The following is a 16177-nucleotide window of genomic DNA, read 5'->3' as shown; positions in this document are numbered from 1 at the left end:
ATCCACACCCACCAAACCATTTTCTCTTTCATGGACGATAATCTCAGCATTTGATATAGCCCTAGACATATGTTTGAGTGGGCCAAAGACAAAACCATCTTTATCAATATAAAAATGTGTTACCCATCGTAAACAAACATTGCTTGAAAACCAAGACCTAAAATCCTTTCTTTCTTCTGCATGAAAATCACCCTTCAACAACGACCAACTTTGACACTGTAGATCTCTTTATAAACCCCTATTTTTATGATTAATTCCCATTCCCAACCCACCCTAACACACACCTCCAACAACGTTAAATTTTGTGTTGCCCACAATGTCTAAAACGAATGTAAGAAGAAATGGTGTGGAGAAGTGCAGGAGTGTGAAAGAGACACAGAAAATATTGAACCACAACTTTTTCAGCAGAAACCTGAAGAAAGTGTACCCCATTGGCCTTCAGAAAAGCACTTCATCTTTGTCTCTGTCTTCCATATCCTTGTCTCTGTCACAAAACTCCAATGACTCTTCTCAGGCTGATTCTTTGACACCACTCGATGAGAAGATTTCCTTCGCACTGCGTTTGATTTCATCTCGTGATACAACAGAACCTACAATAGCTTCTAAGCCTCTTCACCAACACCAACCACCAACTTCACCATCCACCACTGAAACTGGGGATTTCAAAAGATGTAACTGGATCACCAAGAACAGTGGTATCATCACTTTCATTTCCAATTTACCTTTATTTTTTATTTTTCTTACTTCACTCGTAACTTCACATAGACCCATGTTTACACACCTAAATCTCTAAACTTATGACCTTATTAGCTTTGGATAAGATCTTTTTATATTTATACGAAATTCAAATTTAAATTTTTTTTTAAATATTTTATTTGGATAGAATAACTAAAATATTTTATATTTTAACTTTCTTTAGATATAATAATTAAATTCTTCTTTAAAGATAAAATTTTGTTTTATTTTTTTTAAATATAAAATTTTAAAATTACATTTCAAAATAAAATATAGTTAAATTTTAATATTTAATAATTTGATTTTTTTAATACATATATATACGTTTTTATAAAAAGAAACTAATTAATTTTGGAATTTTACTTTTATTCTATTATCAATTAATTTCAAATTTTATTATTTCAATTGTTTAAAATATCTTTTAAATTTTAACTTTTTTAATTTTCTCATCTAAATAATATACTTTATTAAAAAACTTTAAATTCATCAAATAAATTAATTGTTCTCTTAAATTACTTTACTCAAAAACACTGTAAATGCTTTTGTAAAACTTTAAGAGTTTTCTTTTATTAAAAGTTATTTTAAATATATAAAAAACTCTGAAAGATATTTTTACTTTGTGCCCATATTAAACACATAAAATTTTGGATTCAAATCTGGTCAGACATTATTTTATTTTACTTTTATAGCTTTGAAAATTTTGGCTTGCTTTAGATTTCAATCATTATTACGTACTCGGTGAGGCCTTGTTATTTCTTTTTATAAAACTAATTAGACGTACTAAAATCAATTTATTTATTTTCAAATTTTGCAGAAATTGAATGAAGGAGAATTTTGAAAATATTAGGTTGAGTTTATAGCTTATTTGATAAATATTCTTTTTATCTCTTTATTTTTTAAGTGATTATAAGAAGTTTATCAAGAACAAAGAAATGCCATTATATACATTATTTTACATCATTTCACTTTTTGACTAAAATGTCTAACCATTTTGTTGGGGATATGCTTTATTCATGGGATAAATAAAACGAAAATATTTAATCTGGAAAACAAGTCCTTCTACCTAAAGCTCTATTTTATAACAAAGATTCAACAACTTGGGTAGAATATAGGTTGTTTTTATATCAGTTGAGTAGTTGAAGTGTAAAACACCAACTTAATTAGCCTATATAATAAATGTAGCAAAACAATTTCCCATTGGTACTTGTTAGAATTAATTACGATAAAACATTGACAAAATTATACCAGATGTCTTATTAATTACGATAAAACATTGACAAAACATTGCCTATATATTACAGTTTTTGCAATCATACTAGCAAACTTTACGTAAATATTAAAGAAATTTAACTTTGTTGACTGAATATAGTACATATAAATTATTGTAAATTTATGATATTTGAGTATATTTTATGTAACTTTTTCATAATGGTCAAAACCTGATATAGGGTTTTTACATGCAGATAATGCCTACATAGAATTTCATGATGAATGCTGGGGAGTTCCAGCTTATGATGACAAGTAAGATCTAAGAAATTAAAAGTACTCTCTTCATTTCTGATAATTTTTATAGAAAGCAATAAGTGCTTTTTTTTTTTAATGATACTTTATGTATTGGTATATATGTTACCTAAATTATTAATTCACAATCATTCTCTCTAATTATCTTAATGCTAATAATTAATTATTAGTATAAATAAGACGTGTGGTTTACTTTACCTGAAACAGCAAATTGTTTGAGCTGCTTGCAATGTCTGGATTGCTCATGGACTACAATTGGACAGAAATTCTTAAAAGAAAAGAAACTCTTAGGTATATTTCTAATTCTATGGAAATTTTGTTGGTAAATCAAATTAACACTATGATGTCGTACAATGTTTGAAAATTGACACAGAGAAGTTTTCGCTGGATTTGATGCTAATACTGTTGCCAAAATGGAGGAAAAGGATATAATGGAAATTGCATCAAACAAAGCACTTTCTTTAGCCGATAGCAGAGTCATGTGCATAGTAGACAATGCCAAATGCATAACAAAGGCAAGTAACACAAAGTGATATTTTTCTATTGGAATTAAATGAATATATGAACTACTATTCTTATAAAAGACTAAATTTGATTTTTGATGTTATAAAAGATGGTAGTTAAGTTAGCTGCGTTGATGACAGATTGTTAAAGAATGTGGATCATTCAGCAGTTACATATGGGGTTACGTAAATCATAAACCAATAATAAACAGATACAGATACCCAAGAAATGTGCCATTGAGGAGTCCGAAAGCAGAGATCCTTAGCAAGGACTTAGTGAAGCGTGGATTTCGGTTCGTGGGTCCTGTCATTGTGCACTCTTTTATGCAAGCTGCAGGCTTGACCATTGATCATCTTCTCGATTGCTATAGGCATAATGAATGCGTCAGCCTTGCAGAAAGACCTTGGAGGCATATCTAACATGCAACCACACCCTCCTTCACTCTTTTACACAATTTCTTGCACATCTCAATTCATATTCAAGTAACATGTGATTGAGATTTATTACTTCTTTTTTTTATCATAAACTCAAAATTTTGATTATGCTTGTCATGTGAAGTTATAAATATGAACTGATGTAATAATTCTTTTAAATTTTCAACCAAATAGAGACATGGATTATGTATAGTTGCGTTTTCTTGATTTTGGACACTTTTTTTCTTCATTGTTTTCATTCTCCTGCCCCTGTCACTAAATTGGAAAAGGAAAAAGTTGTGAAGTATAAAGATATTTGTTTATTATACATCCTTTTTGTGATCGCTATGATGCTTGCATTTGCTGTTTAAATTGTATTTGATTTTAAGTTGAAGGTATGGTTGTGTTTAGAGTAAAGAAATTGCAGCTGTGATTGCTGTTGCAGAAAGAAATATGAAACAGTTAATTGTTGGCGATTATTTAGGTTTTGCTAATTGTTGCATTTACTTTCATAAGCAAAGCTATAAAGGGTGATTACAATCTCAGTGATTTTAGTCTAAATGACAAATCAGGTTTTCTGATAACTTCTGTAGAACTGAAAGAAAATAAGTTCCAAGAAGAGGTGAAATTTCATGAAAGAGTTCCAAGAAAAAAAGGGACAGTAAAACCTCCGTCACCCATCACCCAATGTTTGCATGACAATTTTCCTATTCATGTTATAGCTTTATTTTCGTTCATTAGAACATGTTTTTGCCACAGCATTTTGTTACAGTGTGAAAAAAATTACTATAAAGTTCATTTTCAAAAGAACATATTATAAGAGTTTGATTATATCTCATATGAAGATTAACCAAAACTATAGATATATACTAATCTCAGACCATATATTGATCGTTGAACATTATATATCATTTACTCTATGAACTATAAAGCAATCCGGGGATGTACTTGGATCTCCGAACTAGATCACTGCTGGATCCACTTCTGTCAGAAGAGAATGATCTCGAGTGGCAACCCAACAAGCAATCTGAGAGCATCATGAAGTGTTTGAATTTCGTATATGTAAGACTACTCAGAAATTCAAGAGCAATGGAATGGGAGAAATAAGGGCCAATTTCAAGGTTTTTGCACTCTTTTTTAAGTTCAAGAAGCTTCAGGGTGGATACCCTGACAAACCCAAAACCAAGCCTCTTGTTGCAAAAGGAATCTAGGCAGCAAGACCCTTATGTTATCTTTAAGACAAAAGAGTCCATTCCAAGGGACATTGGTGCTTACAAGAACCTGCTTATATTCACTTCCAGCTCTATTGATCCCAAGTTTATCTCAAGTCCATACCATTACTAAGGAAGTTAAGGTATGGCATGGATGATATCTACATTTACGAGAAGAATCAAAATGTTGAAAACATTGTAAGTTCTACTTGAGAATGATGAGGTACATAGTAAAGTGAACAAAATTTAAAGTAACAGTTAGTTTCTTGCGGTTTACAGGATCTTGATGAGCAATCTTCAAACAGTTGACTTGAAAAGCCTTACAAACAGAAACTAGCATTCTGGATCAACGTGTACAATGCTCGTATAATGCATGTTGATTAGACTCTTTTATTATTTTTGACCGTTCAGTTTTATGTTGGTAACTGTTCGGTATTTTTGGTTGGACTTGTTGTGTCCGCTCGGCTTGTACTGACGGAACGCTCTCTTGTAACTGTTCGGTCATGTACGTTTATTTTTTGTTTTTGGCTGTTCGGTTTTTGTTGTACTCGATTTACGTTAGACCTTTATTGCTAACGTTATGTTTGTTTCAGTCGCTTAGTTTGATTATACATTGTAGTCGATCTTTGTTTTTTGGAATAATTCAATCTCGAAGTATTTTGATCATTTTTCTCTGTCTTTTCTTCCTGTCGTTATTTTTTCTTCTCTTGATTTTTTTGGATTTTCTGGTTTCTCTGTTTCACGCGAACCAGTAGAAATTTGCTGTTTCTTTTTTCATTTTTAAATTTCTCTATATCGTTGTATTGACATCAGATTAAGTGTGTAGGAATTTGATTCATGATCAATCTGATCGATATGCTTAATGTATTGTCTTGTTTCAGGGATTTATCCAATATGGAGTGCCAACCATCCGAGAAAAACTACTTCCATTGATGAACAAGGTACATTAAAAATCTCGATATAGATGTGACTTGTCCTGTTTCTTGCCTGTTGGACTCTGTCATGGTTTCTTGACAGAAGACGACAACTTGTTTATGTTTATTTTCTGTTTTGAAAAGCTTATAAATCCATATACAAATTTTGAACATGTCTGAAAGAAACATTTATTTTCTTATTGCCAGAAACACTTTCTTCTACCTAATAAGTACAACAATTTAATGGGATCCCTGCACCCTGGCATACTTAGGTTGTTTCCTTGTTAGGTTCTCTTTCTTTACTTCAGCATTCAAAAGATACATTACCTTAGTATAGCTGCCTTATTCAAAAGATACTTAAGTTGTTTCCTTGTTAATATATTAAAAATGGTTTTTATATATTTTAAATATTAAAATTAATTTATCTTCAATATACCTTTGCTCAACCTCATAACAACATATAGAATATCATGGCAGATAATTCAAATTCAAAAATAATATTTTAGATTTCTCGTTATCGTAGTAAATATTTAGTTGTTATTTAAAATTAACTTGTTTCTTATCATTACATGACCCTATATAACAGAAATAACCAAACTTTGTTTGCTCGGTATATTAGATAGCTTACTAAAACCATCAATCATAAATTAGGAACAAAAGATTAACACATTATTATACCATATTAATAAATAAAAAATTCGATAGATTAATGTATTAGTTAGAAATGTTTTACTTACAAATCTTGAAAACAATTTATACAACAAAGAACTTGTGTTTCGGCCAACGATAATCACAACCAAGATTAATAATTGGTTCAATAATTAAAACATAATAAAATAACCAAACTTCATTCGGTAATAAATTTCTTCCAATAAAAATTAATATTTGCCCAGAACAGAAACCCGTAAAAAGTAAAAGAAAAGATACACATACTAATCAGAAACACTATATCAAAACAAACTTCTTCAAACGAATTTAAAAACAAAATCACCTTTTTATATATTAAAATTAGTTTAATGTCTTAAAAATATTATTTATTTTTTGTATAAACTAAATTTAACTTATTTATAAAAATAAGTCAAATTTACTTCTTTCCTTTTTCTTTATAAATAATCAGTGAAAGGTTTGGGTGGTGGTAAGAGGAAAAATAAACAATCACTCTTGTGTGGGAGTTTCGTTTAGATCCAAACCCAAATTCCCAGTGTCTCTTTTTTCTTTCACATCCTGCACAATCTGCTCCTCTAGCGATTCCGCCCACCGTCTCTGGGACGCTTCGCCGCGCCTGAAGTACTTCACCGCCGTCTTCATGCGGCGGAGTATGGCGGAGAATTCCTCGACCTCTTCGTCCGTCACGTCGCGCGCCTGCTTCTTAACCTGGCTGTCTGAAACGGCGTCGTTGGCGACGTGTTTCCTTTTCTCACCCTCTTTCGACATTTTAAGGAAAATTCGGCGCTATGGTCTGAGACATTCCCCAATTGCATGTCCTTAAATTAGTTGGGAATGGGGCGGTGGTGAAGCTGCAGTGATATTGGAATTTTGATGTCGGTAAAATATGAAAATATAAGCGAATTTAAAATTAATTCTTTATTAAATTATGTGAAACTATTTTATGTTAAAATGAAACTTTCAAGACTAATTTAAATGTTAATTGAGAATTGTTTTATTAATAAATTAAAATATTAAGAATTAATTTGAATTCTCTATGTAATCAGAATCATTCTTTATATACTTTTTGTAAATAATAAATAAAAAGCGTTTCATGAGAACAATTTATGCTTGAAATATGCTCCTCAAGGTACCGTCTTTTCTTTATCCATTCACAAGCCAACACGTGTATGGACATTTCGCTTTATCAACACGGTGATTTGACGTGATAGGCGGTGCCACGCTGTTGCATAATATAACGTTGAAATCGGAATCCCATTAACGTAACGATGATTCTTGTGTTGCACTAAGGGGCAACTTTTAAAGTATAGTGATACATTAAACGCCATTAACATATACGATCATTCAATAATTACGTATCAAAATTATCATTTCCAATTCTTAATAGCACTACTGATATTTTTTGGATACATCCACTAATAACAGGTTTCTATTCTTATGTACAGATGTTATATTTAACATAACACTAATATTTTAATAATAAAAGATTAAATTATAAATAGATTTTTATTAATAATGAAAAATTCATTTTATAAAAATTATTATCTTTAGATTCTTTTTAGTTTCTCCTTTGTTTTTTTAAAAATTTCTAATTTCAATTTTTATCTTTTGAAAATTAAATATTATAAAATTGTTCCTCGTGAAAAGTTTTACATGTTTATTCAAATATAAAGTCAAACGAAATAAGTTTTTTTTAATGTATTCTTGATGTTGATGATATGTTTATATATTTAATTAAGATTTTTATTATTAAGTTAGGTTTTTCTATGTTAGATAGAATTATCAGGATATTTTTGAGGGAAATGATTTTCTAATTAAGATAAAGAAAGCTAATTTTAATTTTTGCACTTTATTTTAGAATGATTGATTGGTACATTGTGTTTTTACTTTATGTTTTTACTTTAAATTGGTACGTGACACTTAATTGATGTGATAATGATGGGTTGAATGAGAAAATTCATGTTGTAAGTTGAGTTTGATATTTGAGTGGTCAAGTTGAAAATGAAAATGCGAAATTAATGTTCTAAGACTTTTTTATTGAATTGGTGTATTGTATTTGTTAAATTGAGACATGGTACTATCTTACCATGTTTTGATTCCAATTATATCTTACCATGTTTTGATTCCAATTATATGTATTTTAAGAGTTGAATAAGGAAAAGATTATTTAGATAGACCATTGAATCAATCTAATACATAAGACAATAAAATTTGATATCTAGTGTAGTATTGGACTTGCCTAAAATACAGTTGGATGTCAATTAAACAGTGAGCTCATTGACTTATTGGGGCAACTTTTGGACTACTGGATGCTCTCAAATCAGTGAGTCCTAGGAGTTTTAGGTGTTGAACATCACTTACCTAGCTTCGAGCATCACTTTGATTTTCCATTTTGAGTCATCTTAGGAAAAGAGAAAGATTTTTTCTTCGTTAACCGTTGGATCGAGTTGAAATTTTAACATATAGTTTTACATATATTGTTATTCACTTTGGGCGTTGGAATTTTCAATTAAGACCTTCTACCATAATGTGTCTAACTTAGTGATAAGTTTACGTTGATTTTAAGCTTTGGATAAAGTAAAGATATCGATCAAAGTATGTCATTATTACATTCTTTAGTGAATGTTTCATCCATGACCATGCATTCAGTTGTGTCATACAAAATATATTTTTTATGTATCTACCTTTTCTTGCTAAAACTAACATTGTTGCTATAAGTCTAGATAGTCCAAATAACTACTATCCACATTCCTTTCCAAATTATGTTTTGTTTTCTATTTACTCACCCATATTTCGCACAACTCCCACACATTTTTTAGTTATTTCTAATAAAAAAAATAGTGAGATGTGTTCTCATCCTTTTCTTTGCATAACTCACATAGTTTACTACCTATTTATACTATCATTTTTTCTAAATTCTCTTTTGTTGGGATCTTATTCATTAACAGTATATGATCTTATTCATTAATATTTTTCATCCTAAGTATTGGATATTTGGAAGAGCCTTCACACTTCAATAAGAAATCACTTTAGACGTCCGTTATTTTGGACTTTTTATGTCTGACTCCTATCTGACGTTTATATGGATGACGTTGATGGGACGTCTGACTGTACAGGTCGGACGTCTAAGACCCTGGAACGAGTTTGGCCTATGTAATTCATTGGACGTCTCTGTATACACTAACAGACGTCTATAGACGTCTGATGTGGCCTTAACAGACGTCTAGTGGGTATGTTTTTTTAAAAAAACTTGATTTATTTTTGCAATAAAACCACACTTGAAAAGCAGAAAATTGTCCCAAAACATTATAATATAATATATAAACTCGTTTGAAGTTAATAAAGTACTAAAAAACAATCCAAAACTTAAACTATTAAAAGTTAAAGTTAAACTAAATGTAAATATGTTCAACAACAATAATAAATCTTCCTATCTAAGTTCATATCTGTAGAAGATAAGTTGTTCACTATTGTCTTATCTTCTTAATTGTGTCCTCTGGTATAGCAGATGTATTCTTGAAACGCTGCAAAATGAAGAAAGATGCATTATGTACCTAAAACAACAAAGTTAATTTGTTAGAAACTAAGAATATAAATAAGTTAAGCATCATTACCTCATTCCAGTCATCTGTAATGACAACTCGAATGATGATATTAATCCAAGACATGACATAGTAGCCACATTCCCATGAATCTAGCTGTTTGTTACACTAAAATGACAAATTAAATAATCAAGCATTTAGATCATTCAATAACTAGTAAAATAAATTAGAACTATAAATGACTTACAACCTTTGAATACATGACGGATACTAGTTGACCTCGATTTTTACCCATTACTCTATTTACATTGAAAACACAAGGTAATATTAATATAACTATATTTATCATAAAAATTGAAGGTCAAAATGAATTTGAAACATAAAAAGAGAAACACTTACCCTTGAAGCATTTTTCTCAAGTCATTTTTCATCTTCTTGTGCAGCGAACAAAACCATACAATTTTACATTGTTTGGGAATGATAAGCATCAGCTGCTAGTGAGACTTATCATGATTCATAAATAGTTAGTAAACTAATTAAGAAAACTTTAATGAAATTTTACATAAAGCAACCCATACCCATCAATGTATGACACAAAGTATATGTCTCTGTTTGGCTTAGCCATCTATGTTTCCAAATACTTTTGTTTGCTCTCAATTGTGTTACCAGAAGGTTAGATGGTCTGAGGTTCAACAAATCTGTACATGGAAGACCGACCTTGGTCCACAATAACTGTGTCCATGTACCTAAAACAACAAAGTTAAGTTGTTAGAAACTAAGAATGTAAATAAGTTTAATATGGAAGACAAAACTAACTATCTTACATGCACCATAATTGAAGGATGGAAATATTCAACATCTTGTCTCCCTTAATGATCTCCAGTGCATAATTGAATGTGATATATACTGAGACATGGGGGGATGCCAAATACTCTATTATCCCAGTACACTTCTACTGAACCAAAATTTTATCAATCTTATCCATAAAATCCAACGTACATGTTATAGCAAATTATGAAAAATAATTTTTCTAAACTGTCCAATCGGACAATTCAAAATTTAATACAAACGATTAAAAGATTAATCGTTTGTTTTAAATTTCAAACGGGAACTAAGTTTCACTCAATTAGATATTAATAATCTAATATACCAATCATAACAACACAACAAAACTTTATTACATGCATATTCAAAAGCCAATAACATGCATACGCAAAAGCCAATAACATGCATACACAAAAGTCAATAACATGTATATATCCAAAAGCCAACAACATGCAAATCCAAAAGCAAACAACATGCAAATTCGAAAGTTAATAACATGCATATTCGAAAGTTAATAACATGCATATCCAAATGGCAAAAACATACATATTGAAAAGCCAATAACATGCACAAACAAAAACTTTTAAACAAGAATGCTAACTTTCTTAACCGATTACAAACGTAGTGAAGGAATTGGAGGAGTGGAAAACGCAAAAAATGTTAGAAGTGGACTTTAAGCCTAACTCAACCCCACAAAATCGGCGTGTAGGGTGAGGTTTGCACCCACTTATAAACTATGAATTGACCTTATCTCTAGTCGATGTGAAACTTCCAACACACCCCTCACGTCGAGGTATATATATTTCGAGCGTGTCCGATAACGACTCAATAGCGGGTGGAACAATATGCCCAGCAAACAACAAATATTGCTAGGATAGGCTCTAACCATGGTTCTGATACCATGTTAGAAGTGAACTTTAAGCCTAACTCAACCCTACAAAACCGGCTTGTAGGGTGAGGTTTGCACCCACTTATAAACTATGAATTGGCCTTATCTCTAGTCGATATAGGACTTCCAACAAAAAAACGCTGCCCAAGAATGCAAGAAATCGCTGCCCAAGGAAACGAGCAAAATTGCACCAAAACACAGCGAAAACTCATTTTAATCGGTTCAAATGGAAGATAATCCATCAAAGACTAATTTAATCGGAGCAAAAGTAAGTTTAAACGGTCCAAAAAAGAAAAAACGAACCTGAAAATGCAAAGTCACGAGAGAAAACACGAGAAGGGAGATGATGAATAGTGCGCGTAACTGCCCCGAGTTCGCACAAAGTGTAATAAAACAGCCTTAGACGTCGGGGCCCTCCCTCATCGGACGTGTATAGAGACATCAGACGTCCGACATATGGGGCCTGGACGTCTATGTGTATTTAAAAATTTTATTTTGGCGGAGGCTATCCACGTCCGATATATGGGGCCCAGACGTGTATAGAGACATCAAACGTCTAACATAAGGGCCTAGACGTCTAAAGCAATGGAACATGGCACCTTTTCACCTACCTGTCAGGTCATTAGGCGTCCGACATAGGGGCCCAGATGTCTATAGAGACATCAGACGTCCGACATAGGGGCCTAGACATCTAAAGCAACATTGTTTCACCTACCTATCAGGTCATTAGGCGTCTGACATAGGGGCCCGGACATCTACACTGTGAAATAAATGACTTTTGGTATTCTTTGCCACCATGAGACGTCCGGGTCCTTCCAGTCGGACGTCTAAGAGTGTAAAAAATTATTTTCTACCACATTTTAGCGTCAGACTGGGAAGAGCTGACGTTTCTATCAGTATAGATGTCGGGGACCACCCCGTCAGATGTCTACAATATTAACTTATTTACTGAAGTGACATCGATCATTTTTTACATTGGATATTCGAAGATCAAACATCTAATAGGTGACGTTATAAGCCTTTTCTATACTAGTGAGTTCTCAATTTTATTATTCTAATAATATATTTTTTAAGACATATAACAAACAACTATACTGAATATCATCTATATAATTCGTTCTAAAAATCACGTAATTACATTATTGGAATAATAATTTTAGGACTCAAACGGAAATAGTCTCGAAAACAAATAAAACAAAAGGATGAGGAATGCAAACAAAAAATGCCAAATAATATGTTTGTTTCCATCTATATTTTATTTTGTCCTTGATTTCTAAAATGATTTGCAAGAACCATTACAAAATTCGTCAGGTCAAATGATATAGTTGAAAAATTCCAGAAGATTTATTAACATGAAAATTGTCTAAGTTTTTTAACATATATAAAAAAGGGGGGAAGAAGAGACGAAGATATTCCATGAGTAACAGCGCCTACGGATAGAGAAGAGAAGCCTCCATCGATTATATCTACCTGGACTTTTGTAGCCAAAGATTGGATCCTGCCGAGAATCACGCCACGTTTCTTATTTTCTGTTCTCAAACACAGTCACACCACACCGTCAAGTTTACGTCTATCATACTGTTGCTTCTGTTCTACTTATTTATTTTCCAATAAAAAATAATATATAACACATTTAACATACTTGTTTCTATTTTTCTTCATATTTTTTTCGAAATCAATTAATGCACTTACAAAAATTCAGAGTGAGGTATTTTGACCCTTGAAAATGCATTTATCATCTCTCAACCTCCTTAGGTAAATGCTTGGAAAGATATTTCACACTTAGTTAGTGATCAGAAATAAGTGTTAACATTCTAATTCAGGTACTTGTTTTTATTCTCTAATATTAGTGGACAAATTAATTAAAAAATATAATTAAATTTAATATATATTTAACTTTTACTTCATTTAATCACGTGAAAAAGATATGTCTAATTAATAAATATATATATATATATATATATATATATATATATATATATATATATATATATATTAAAAACTAAGTGTTAACGTTGGAAGTCTTACATGATTATAAATAAATAATATCAATTTATAATATATAAACGAATACAAAACTATTTTATTTACAAGTTAATTTTTTGAAATTTAGTTAACTTAAAATTTACTTTTTAATATCATATCAAAGTTAAATTAAAGTATAGACATATTATTTTAAATACTATCAAACTATTCATTAATGTCAAGTAAACTTCTTCTATTATTATAAAATCTCCAATATCTAAGAAGTAATAGTTGATAAAATAAGAGAAAAAAACAACTAGATATATTTTATAAAGAAAGAAAAATATCCAGAGGAGAAAACCCTACAAATGTCATATGTACACATTGAGGTCAATAAATATCACAAACCGTACCTCCTATGTCTCTTCTATGAGTAAAGAGAAAGAAAGAGTGAACAATGATTTAATTTATTCTTAATTGACGGATTAGAAGAGCTAATGTGATATTAAAATTGGTAGAGATAGTTAATAAGATGTAACCAAACATGTGTTTAATATTAATATTGAATTTGTGCACGAGTACATTACAAATGATACGCGTAAGATGCCCTGAAGCAGGGCTAAGAAAAATGTGAGACGCAAGCGCAAGATGGGTCAAGATGGGTCCAGAGAGAGAGAGAGAGAGAGAGAAATATTAGAAAGAAATATTAGAAAGAAACAAAGCACGCTGATGGGACCGTACTACCCCCACACACCATGACAATTGTTGGGATTCCCCACACTATCACATGCATCGGATAACTCCCTCCTACTTCCACATTGCTTTTCCAAGGGTTAATATATATTTTTTATTTTTAACTATTCAAATTTAAATTAAATTTTATCTCTATTACAAAAGGGTTAAACATATTATAGTTAAAAATTAGAATTTATCTGACATAATTTGATTGTTAAATTAGAAAAATAATAGATATAATGATTTTAATTCAATTATATGAAACGTTTTTGATATTGAACTGTATTGTAGGTTCAGTTGTACTGATAAAAACATAATTAATATATTTTTAACTTTCTTTTAATAATGTAATTTACGTTTTTATTTTAAAAATTTAATTTAATGATTAATGTTCAAAAAATACGTTATTAGTTTTAAGAGATTTTTTTTACTTTTAAAATTTAAATCTTAGTTTTAAAATTCTTCTGCACTATATCAATATGAAATGTAAAACCCTATTAATATCTTGACATTATTATTAACTGTTGCCATCATCTCCGGACAGTGAATAGAAAAATGTTTATAAGAAGACAAACTTTTCCTAAACTATTAACATATTTGTCACCTGTTAAGGAAAGCTAGTTTTTGAAACTACACCATGCTGTGACATTGCAAGTAGAGTGTAGAGTGGGACGGGGATTATGCAATTTCATTCATTAATACAATTTTTCATATAAAAGACTTTAAATAATATATAAATTTGAATATTTTTTTATTTAAATATTTAAATAATATATAAATTTGAAAATTTGTTTTATTAAATACCTCAAATATTTTTTTATTTCAATATTTTATTATTTGTTTTGTCAATAATAAAATAATAGAATATTTAGTTACCATCTTATCTTTAACTTATAAATTAAAATAGACTTTTTTATTTTTTTGTTAAGTTGTCAGTTAAATTACTTTTAAAAAGAAATTAATCGATAAATTATAAAACATTAACAAAATAAATTGAATAAATCAAAGATGAAATAAAAACAAAAACAATAATAATTAGGGCAGACAAACGTCAAATAATATTATAATTGCTTAATTAAATATATATTAAAAAAATTCTGAAATTTATAAACTATTTAAAATCAATTAAGTTTAAATAAATAATGAAAAATAGTTTCTACAATTTAATTAATTTTAATCTATAAATAAATTTATTTTGTTTTATTTTTTTCTAAATGTAACATCCAGTATAAAACTAATGAAATGTTATAAATTTTGATCATGTATAATAAATAAATAAAAGAACATACAAAATATTAAGACAGTTACTCAAAATAATAATTATACCAATATAATATATGTACAAGTGAAACTACTAAAATTGTTTAAAACTAAAGAATTCCTATATATAACGTCTAGCTATAACAACAAATATAAACCTTTAAGTTTTTTCCTTTCATCAAAGGTAGGTTAGCGATTAACTTATTTTTTTCTCACATTGAGAGGTGATCATTGTAAAAGTAAAACAATATAGAAAAAAAGAAAAGACAGAGTAAGTTAATATTCAAAGGAAAACTTCATAAAGCAATTTAAGCATATGACATATTAGTTCAACATTTATAAAATACTATAACTTATATAAACATACATATAATTGACTTTAAACTCAATTATCTAGATATATGCTTTAACACAGGGTTTCACTATAGATGTGCACTCATAGTAGTATTTATGCTCTAGAGAGTCATAAACATAGTGGTTATCATTCTACTACTAAGGTTAATCTTTCATGCCTAAGACCAAAAGTTCAAGTAAATACCTCATGCCATTCTGTGTCCTACCCCATTCATCTTTGTATGAGTTAAATAGTTGATAATACATCAGGATACATTATGTTTGAACTCCCATATGCACAGACACTGAACAACATAGATTTTCTCATTAAAATTCTTTCAACAACCAAACCATACATAAGCATATAAGGTTCTCATGCACATTCATGTAGTCATTATACTTATTAGCAAAATTATGAATGATATAGATAAATACAAAACAACTAAAGGAATAAACCAAAATAATCATATAAATTGGTGCTCAGCACAAAACTTTTCGCACAAAAGTTTTTGCTCATTGCAACTTTGGCGTTAAATGTCATTCTTCTCACAAAATGGCTCACTCAGCGACATCATTCTGTCACTCAATGGCTTGGAATTAAAAATAGTTTCAAACTTGTAGTGAAAAGTAGCACTTAGCGGTGTCTTGCCATCATAACGTTAGA

At 29.9% G+C, this 16177-nt stretch overlaps 1 protein-coding gene across 1 annotated transcript; it reads left to right on the top strand.

Moving 5' to 3' along the window:
• Positions 1-277: 277 nt before the first annotated feature.
• LOC124829619 (DNA glycosylase superfamily protein) lies at positions 278-3501 on the top strand. The gene is made up of 5 exons (XM_047303164.2): positions 278-695; positions 2199-2256; positions 2464-2547; positions 2630-2771; positions 2901-3501. The coding sequence occupies exons 1-5, from the start codon at positions 317-319 to the stop codon at positions 3177-3179; spliced, it is 942 nt and encodes a 313-aa protein (XP_047159120.1). The 5' UTR covers positions 278-316; the 3' UTR covers positions 3180-3501.
• Positions 3502-16177: the final 12676 nt, after the last annotated feature.

The sequence above is a fragment of the Vigna umbellata genome, chromosome 3, assembly GCF_029865625.1.
Source record: "Vigna umbellata cultivar VRB3 chromosome 3, Vumbellata_1.0, whole genome shotgun sequence".
Taxonomy (NCBI): Eukaryota; Viridiplantae; Streptophyta; class Magnoliopsida; order Fabales; family Fabaceae; genus Vigna; species Vigna umbellata.
Note: the sequence above shows the minus strand (reverse complement) of the source record. Positions and strands in the feature narration are given on the sequence as shown.